Consider the following 8,926-nt stretch of genomic DNA (forward strand, 5'->3'; position numbering starts at 1 on the left):
TACTCGTATTTGGAGAATGCGCATTAGTGACCGAGATGACGCGGAATGTCGTCTTAGGGCAGTTACCTATTCAATCTATTCAAATTGAATAAAAGCGAGAAAGTAAAGCATTTCTCCCTGTGATAAATAAAAAGGACGTGCATTATCATTCTTTAAAATCCCTTTGTACCCCTCTTCTGTAATGTAATTTAGATAACGCCACTGAGGTGACCAGAGGTGGCAGCACAGAGTCGAGACGCCAGCCGGATACCTCATCGCTTTTGGGGAATGGCGTGAAGCCCTCTGTGAAACCCACCCGGAGCGATCAGGCTTCAGGTTGTGGAGCTTACTTCGATTTACGTAAATATTCCAGAAAAGTAGGACAGGAAAAAATAAAACTCTTAAAGTGCCTCCTTTTTCTTTCTCTTTCACAGACAAAGCACTGCTAGTCAAGCTGTAGTGTTTGTTTGAGTGATTCCGTGTGTGTGTGTGTGTGTGTGTGTGTGTGTGTGTGTGTGTGTGTGTGTGTGTGTGTGTGTGTGTGTGTGTGTGTGTGTGTGTGTGTGTGTGTGTGTGTGTGTGTGTGTGTGTGTGTGTGTGTGTGTGTGTGTGTGTGTTGCTTCCTTCTCGAAACAGTCATTTCTCTCAGCTGCTGTTATTTCCCCCTGTGTGTTTGTGGAGATGAGCACATCAATGACCAGGATACTGAGGGGGAGAGTACGGTGGAGGAGCTGAAACATGAGCAAAAACACAAATAGTCAGATCTTCATGACAATAATCTGCAAATCTAAGTTTATTTGATCACGATACCACAGTATAAAATTTGACCTGATGATGGCGCAAGATGAAAAGTCACGAGATCACCAAAGTTATTTATCTTCAGGAATCATTCACAAAGATTTCACAAATACTTGATGATGATATGGACAAAAGTGGTGAATCGACAAACCACTGCAATCCATAGAGCCTCTTAAAATGAATGACATTCAGGAATTTCATGGCAGTTTGTCCTTTTGAGTTTTGGGACAACTGTTTAAATTGTCACTGAGCAAAAGATTAAAAGATGATCAACAAAATGTGCATTTAATATCATGACCAGGACATTTTACAGCCTTTTCTACCACAGTTCAACAGAATGTCAAGCCACTATCCCTCTGTGATGTTGTGCTAATCTTACCCTGGCTGTAAGCAGGATCCATTAGGTGGGGTGGATACGGTCCAGGATGCATCACCGGATACTGTGGGGGCATGCCAGGGTACTGGACCGGCATTGGATAACCTGCATGCGGATACTCAGAGGGTCCCAGTGGTTTTCCATAAGCGTCGTACATAGGCTCCAGTGGGTAGCTGGCCATGGGGATCTGCTGGACTGTCGGATAAAAATCATTGAGACTGCAGTGAAGGAAAACTACATGATGGGGGGGACATAAAACAAGGGTCTAAGGACAGAGGGTCTCGAAACTTTGTGCAGAGGGTTAAGCCCTTGAGTTGAATTTGTGATTGTGATTTTAATAATAAATAAATAATAAATGTCATAACAAACATTATTTCTATAGCACCTTTCAAAATCACAGTCACAAAATAAAATGTAAAGGCAAAGTTAGCAAATCATCAGTCTTGCTGCTACATTCTGTACGAGCTGTAGACGGCAACTGCTGCTTCATCTAGGCAGGTGAATAATGAATGACAGCAGGGAAGAGAAGATTTTTATAATGTTTTCAGGCAACAGTAGGACACAGGGTTAAAATAACGACTAACATGAAGGGGAAACAGATACAGGCTAAACCAAATAGGGGCCAAGGACAGAGCCCTGTGGGACCCCACACGCCATGCATGTAGTTGGACTGAAAGTGTCAGCAGTGACTTTAAATACTCAATAGATTTGGGGCTTTTTGAATAAAATTGGGCTTGATTATGTCATTAAGAGTGGAGGTCTTACCATCATAAGGCGTCCTGCCCCTCTGCTGCCTTCTCTGGTAGAGGTAACAGCACGAGCACATGAAGCAGCACACCATGGTGGCAATGATGGCCACAAACAGGAGGATGGAGGAGGCGATGCCAGCTAAAGTGGTGGGGCTGAGAGGAAGAAGAGAGCACAGTTCCTCAGTTTGATCTTGCAGCCTCAAGTGTGTTCCTGCCTCTTTATCTCCCTAATTGCAACCCACTTTAAAAAGGATTTAAAGTGGAAATGTGATTCAGACACAAAAACATTTAATGGCGCAGATCCTTCATCTATTTTTCTGCCAGATTCCTTCACATCTTAGTCTCAGTTAACTGTTATGACTTCCACCCCCCCCTTCACTGGAGGCTCAGTTTATCATATCTTTATGACCTTGGTTGCTATGGCAATGCCTATTTGGTACTGGGCCAGCTTGACTCTATCACTGTCCTCACAGTTATCCTTGAGACAGAGAATCAACTGTACTGCTTTTAAGGCCAACTTCAATGTCACCTGTGCAGACACTGCCTGAAACCTGAAGACTGAAAGAAATATTCCCTAACACCCTCCAATTCATCCAGCCACTGATCTGATCTCCCACTGGGCCCATTAAGAAGCTGGCTGTCTCCTCAGTTCAGATAGTGATGGATGGTTTCCACTTTCCAGTGCTGTGGAGAAAAACTGCAGTGTTGCAGCCCCTTAGATACAAGCTTGCTTAGTCCTGCATTATCACGATTCCTCCCAGGGGACTCAAACACCTCCTAACACACAGATCACTGCATGGATAGAAAGACTAATGAGATGATATTACACTCTGGGGAACAGAAACTGGTCATTTGATCATATGCAGCCAATGGGACATAAGGAACAGAACAGTTCAGTTTATCTTACAACTCTTTTCGATCAAGGCAGTTCTAGGACCAGTTCGAAGACGGTGCCTGATCTCAAACCAGTTCTTTGCATTTTAAGATTCAAAGAACTGGCACCAACACTTTACTGGTCTAGAAGAAGGAATTGCTTACGGCAGGGGACGGGATCATATTGACCAACAAGACCAATTACATCAAGCAAAACATTATGACCACCATTTTTTTTTTTTACAAATCTTGTGTCATGTGTATTCTGGAAAGAAGATTGAATACTTTGAACGATGGATGCCAAAGTTAAGCAGCAGTGGTCCGTGGTGTAGAAGAACTGTATCGTGATGTAAACCAGGTTCACCTTGGTCGAAGAGGTGTATCTGACTGAATCTGTAATCCCAGTTTCCTCTGTCCTTGTGTTGTGATTTATCCCCAGTTAATCTTATTGTGTGAGTCTGGGTGTGGCGACCTGGTTTCTTATCCCGTCAATCCACTTGTACATCTGTGTCTCATCCTCTCATCCCTTCAGATCCTTCAGTCACCTACTCGTTACCAACACTACAGCAAAGTTTCATGTCAGCTTGTTTCCTCTTGCTCATCGGTATGATCCTAAGTCTGTTTTGTCTGTGCCTCAGGTTCGTCGCCTCCTTCTGCTCCGGCTACCTGCCATATCCAGCTCTGTCTTTGTTAACATGCTCCGTGTTTGAATGATCGTTTCAGCGCCTGCCACTAGCCCCACAGCCTGCTTAGCATCTGCTACACTTTATTGTGTTGAAGATTTAACTTCAAATGGTTCAATATGCGATCAATCAAAAAAAAAAGTAACAATCAATATCCAGACTCTGTGCTGTGGAAATTGTGAGGTACATCCTGTTTGCTTTAGCTATACATGAATTGTATCTACAACTTAATTGGACTCCATATGAGATTACACAGATAGAGCTGCTGTAAATGCACACAACACATGTTTATCGCTCTTTTAATCTTGTCTGCACTTGTGCATTGTTTGTTCTATGGGCCAAAGGTGCTTTCAATAAACTATTATTGTCAATAGTGTGTAATTTGTGTGTAAAGATATATGTTTGTGTGACAACAATAAATATCCCCTGAAGAACAACCAAGTATATGTCTGCTTTAAGGAAATTATACATGTTCCTGCACTGACTGTGAGGCACAAACACTGACTCTTGGTGTGGAGCAAATTGGTAAATATAAATCATTAAATTAAAATCTAGCAGCCGCTGCCCCACCTGAACTGGAAGAGCATGCAGCGCTTCTGCTCCCTCTCTGTGATCATCTTGAAGGCGTCCAGGCAGCAGTAGCGCCGGTGACAATTCCCACAGCAGAACGTGATGAGCGGGCAGTCGAAGCCATTGTGCCAGGTGCCGTTTTTATCCACGTACCACAGGCAGTCTTCATTTGCACCGACTGCAACACAAGAGCAACATCGCGGAAGGTGATCAGAATGAGTGAAAGAAAAGAGGGAGGCAGATAATTGATTTCCCTCCTTACTTCATACTGTGTTTTTCAGTTATAGCAACATGCTGTTGTTTCTGTTTCATCGCACAGACTCAAACTGAGAAATATCCTGAATGTTCACAAAGCTTCTGCCTTCAAGAGAAAATAAAGATTTATCTCCAACATGTACTGGCTCTTCTTTCGTCACGTCTTTCTTATTCCAGGCCAAACACAGTCTTGATGTATTATTCAAAGCTTCTCTGTGGCAGAGACCGGAGCCCTGATCAGGAAAACTGATCAGATCAAAACTGATCAGGGCTCAAGTAAAGTAAACGGGAGATTTAAGACTTGTATTTCAGAAATACGTAGAAAAGAAGGAGGTGATTACAGTGCACCTAACAGTTATTTTCATTATTAATTAATGTGCCAAGTACACTTTCTATTAATCAACAAATGATTTGGCCTGTAAAACATCAGGAAATAGCAAAATAGTCAATAAATGCCATTTTTTGCCCAACCAGGAATCCAACAGTCAAATGCTGCTTGATGCTCATTTCTGCTTGAATAAAAGCCCTAAATTATTAATGAAATGATAGAAACTCTGTCTGGCTCAATTTAATCAAAAATAAAAAACCTTGCACACAACTATTTTCAAAAGTCAGAAATTTAAAAGAGGTTGAGAAATAAGACTAAAATCTAAGTTCTGTTGTCCAACCTTGAGGCTTGAAAGACAAGGGTTAACACCCTCTTACAGAGGTACTGTTTTTATCATATCTCATACTTCAGTTGAAAAGAGCAGGTGTGATTATGCTTTCCACCATACATAATTTAAGGCAACAGTAAATTACAGCCTGGTCACAACACCCACGTGTGTGCAGGCGGCTAAAAGTACATTCAACGTTTTCTGAAACATACTATTAAGCATCCTGGATCATACAGTCTGAATAAAACCCCTAATAAAAACAACACAATTAGCCTGGTCCTAGGTCAGCAGCAGTTGTTCTTCTTCTATAATTTGAGACTATATCAAAAAATGTGTTATTGTTTAGTTTATAATTGTTTGGTTGCTGACACTTCAGTGTGAGGTCAGTTTTAAAAGCAGTTTGTTACACTGATAAACTGGAGGTTGTCGTCTGTGATGCTGTTAAACTGTATTGTGTGAGATTGACAGGTGTTTATTTTATCCTGTCTACCTCATTAATATGAATGAAATGTATCAGTTAGTCTCCAGCTGTTTTACTGGTTATGTCACTGTACGATAGGCCGGCTGTCTGTTGAGAGTGTAACCTATATACTTTCTATGGGGGGGGGGGGGGGGGGCATCACTACAGGATTGGCAGATTAATCAATTATGGAAACATCAGTTATTTCCTGCTCTTGTCTTGTCATGAGCCAGTCACAAGCACTTTGAACCATCTGTATAAAAGATGTATAATATGAATGATAAAAACTGAGCTATTCAGCAAAAGTAGTTTGTTGGAAAACAAATATTTTTTATTAAAATTCTTAAAAGACATAAAAGAAATAGTCCACATCTCTTACGATTAGAGCCCAACCTATGTGGATTACTGGGGGCCTTTGCCAATACCGATATTAGGGAGTACAACATTTCCAATACAGATAAATCAGCCGATGTATATCTATGAAAATAAAAAATGTAGGAATGATTCCTAAGATGTATGAACCCAGATGGAAACAAATGCAATTGAGTCTTGATATTTTACTATTTAACCAGAAATGTTATCAATAACAATAAAGAAAAACAAAAAACAAACAAATAGTCTATATAAAACTTAAATTACGACAAAACATAACATTTGAAAAAAAACATTTTAACGTAAAATTATAAATGTACATCTTTACTATAAATGTACACTGCATTAAATAAAAGTTTTCATAACAACAAACATTCAACCCAGATACCGATATATATATATATATCATATTTGCCATTTGTTATCGGTTGGGCTCTTCATATTATTGATTATATTTATTAGCCTATAGATTAATCTGCTGATTCTGATGTTATATATTTGTGAGGGAAAACGAGTTGAAAGTAAACAAACAGACTAGTTCCCTGAAGGGTTCGTTAGTTAGTTAGTTAGTTACCATCAGGCCTAAAACAAACACAGCGAGAGAACCAGCATTACAGCATCATGGGGTCGTGTTGACACCACACACACCAACACAGGCTGCATGTTCCCGGCTGACAGATACGTGACACCCGGCTGTGCAGACCGGAGGAGGGAATAACGTTAGCGGGGATGTGACCGTTAGAAACCCCGGTACCGGGGAGCTAGCGGCGCGGCCTGGATGAGCAGCGGGGATCTTACCCGGAGAAGAGCAGAGGACGACGGTGAGCAGCGCCAAAGTCACCGCGGCGAGGGACGCGGTACCCGCCGGAGAGAACATCCCCATCCCCGGATTGGAAACGACCACGCCGACGGTAGTTTGCGAACACGGGAGCTGGTGCGGAGGGGTCGAGGCTAACGGGAGCTCACACACATTATCCCGGTGCAGCGCTGGAGACGGGACGTGCTCGAGCTCCGTCGTTTATCCGTGGAAATGACACATCGCCGCTGTGACGCTGTACCACCGGGGCCAGCAGGGCGACGCGTTAACGGACCTGCCCGGAGCGTCGGAGAGAAGGCAGCTGGCTCTCAGGTAGAGATCCGAGACAGGACAATAGAACACATTTGTACAAAGCTGCTTTGTGACTTAGTATCTCATTATTATGACTTAGTAGTAAAGAAAATCAAAAGCACAAGAATATTTTTAAATGCACTTCAATCAGTCGATTAAGTACTGTTCTATACTGAGTTTTATTTTGTAGATCTAGCCATGGTTAGCGAGCTAGAAAAGAATATGTTAACAGCTAACTAGTATTGTACATATTTCTCTTTCTCACTAGTAATGGATTGTAAAATAAGACTTACATGCATCAGATGTGCAAAAGCAGCTGTGTGAAAAGAATGGTAGGTGTTCCGTGGTGAATAATACTGTACAGGTAATTTTTGACCCATGTGTGTGACAAAGTGATGTAGAAATCTGTTCATGAAGTGAGAAAGGAAAAATAAAAATAATGATTTCTGGTAATCAAAAACAAGATTTGTAATGAATACATAAATACATTTATTTCAAAGATATAGCAGATATACACTCAGTCATGCATGAAATAACATACGAAATGAATACAGGTCCTTTTTTAACCATGTTGTGCATTAGAAGGGTTTTGCATAGCTTGTGTATCAAAGGGTCAAAGGGGTAGTATTGAATTTATGCGTTTGTAAACAAACCAACACAAACAAACAAGCTTTATCTCCACTAGTGAAACATCTTCTCAAACAAATGTCTAAAAGAACAAGAAGTGACTGTTGGACTCACTGAAAGTTCACAGGAGAGAAGAGTCTGAGATCAGCTGCTTGTTTGGAGACAGAGCTGCTCCTGGACCAGATGCTGTGCGGCCATCTCTCCACAGGGAGGCGCCATCATGACTTTTACTCTTCCGTATTTATAGGCGGAAAAGCAGGATCAATATTTATTTGATTTAATACTCACTCCTATCTGTGGAATTCAATGGCTAATGTGCAATGCACTCCATTGTATATATTCTGTTTCAATTGTATATATAATTTCTATTATATTTCTATTTTATACTTCCATGCTCTTATATTGCATGTTTACTTATTTATTACTTTTACCAATGTCTTTTTATCCCTCATCAAATATAGCAGAAGAAGCTCATTCTTGTTTTGTGGAGGGGATACAGGATTACTCAAAAAGTACACAATATACACAGTATAAGTACTTTGAGGAAAAAAACGCTCCTCTAGACCTCAGAGCCGCTTCACAGAGATTACCGTAAATATGCAATCAATTGCGCAATCGAATACGAATATTATGAGATGCTAAGTCATCATTTTGAGAAAGTTTCTCATTAGAATGACCTACAGGACCTACCTAATTTTTTCATCACAGTGGGCGGAAATTGGCTTCTATACCATAGTGCCACCTACTGAATTAAGTTGATTGTCAATTCCATGTTACACATTTAGCCAACCTAGGAGTGAAGTACCGCTCTCCTCAGTCAACATATAGAGACAGAAAAATCACAAAAGGACAATGCTCAAATACACTAAAATAATAATAATGGAAAAACAGTTAAATTTAATCACTAAGTTACTTGTACCTTGACCTTTGACCTCCAGGCACCAAAATCTAATCAGTTGATCTTTGAGTCCAAGTGGAAGTTTGTACCAAATTTGAAGCCATTCCCTCAAGCTGATCTTAAGATATCATGTTCGAGAATAACACAAACATACTTTGTGAGTCCACTGTGACCGTGACCAAAAATGAAATAATCCTTGAGTCCAAGTGAATGTTCGTGCCAAATGTGAAAGTATTACTTGATGCCGTTCCAGAGACTTCACCTTCACCGGAATAGGACCGACGTACAGAAAACATCATGCTTCCGGCCACTAGGTGTCGCCGGTGCAGAGGCATAATAAAACATGATCAAATAGTTTTACTCTAACACCAGGGAGGCAAGAAATAAATCAAACTCAATGTGGAAGTGTTGTCCAACCTGGACTTTTATTTAGAAATGTTTCCATCCCAAATTTCAATGGGTACAAGGGAATGACAAGGCTGTGAATCACCATGGCAACAGTGTGAATTCCCAAATACCCTC

The 8,926-nt window shown here is 40.9% G+C and overlaps 1 protein-coding gene across 1 annotated transcript; it reads right to left on the bottom strand.

Moving 5' to 3' along the window:
* Window positions 1-655: 655 nt before the first annotated feature.
* shisa4 (shisa family member 4) lies at window positions 656-6,837 on the bottom strand. The gene is made up of 5 exons (XM_034584548.1): window positions 6,570-6,837; window positions 4,029-4,206; window positions 1,919-2,055; window positions 1,157-1,348; window positions 656-710 (listed from the first exon to the last, which is right to left on the bottom strand). The coding sequence occupies exons 1-5, from the start codon at window positions 6,652-6,654 to the stop codon at window positions 670-672; spliced, it is 633 nt and encodes a 210-aa protein (XP_034440439.1). The 5' UTR covers window positions 6,655-6,837; the 3' UTR covers window positions 656-669.
* Between the last annotated feature and the right edge of the window lie 2,089 nt (window positions 6,838-8,926).

The sequence above is a fragment of the Hippoglossus hippoglossus genome, chromosome 5 (assembly GCF_009819705.1).
Source record: "Hippoglossus hippoglossus isolate fHipHip1 chromosome 5, fHipHip1.pri, whole genome shotgun sequence".
Lineage (NCBI taxonomy): Eukaryota > Metazoa > Chordata > Actinopteri > Pleuronectiformes > Pleuronectidae > Hippoglossus > Hippoglossus hippoglossus.

What these genes read in the sequence shown, in the direction of transcription:
- shisa4 (XM_034584548.1), bottom strand. Translation starts at nt 6,654, where the DNA reads ATGGGGATGTTCTCTCCGGCGGGTACCGCGTCCCTCGCCGCGGTGACT. An exon ending in CGTCCTCTGCTCTTCTCCGG is followed by an intron (nt 4,207 to 6,569) that starts GTAAGATCCCCG and finishes CTTGTGTTGCAG; the next exon opens with TCGGTGCAAATGAAGACTGC. An exon ending in GGGCAGGACGCCTTATGATG is followed by an intron (nt 1,349 to 1,918) that starts GTAAGACCTCCA and finishes TTTATCCGACAG; the next exon opens with TCCAGCAGATCCCCATGGCC.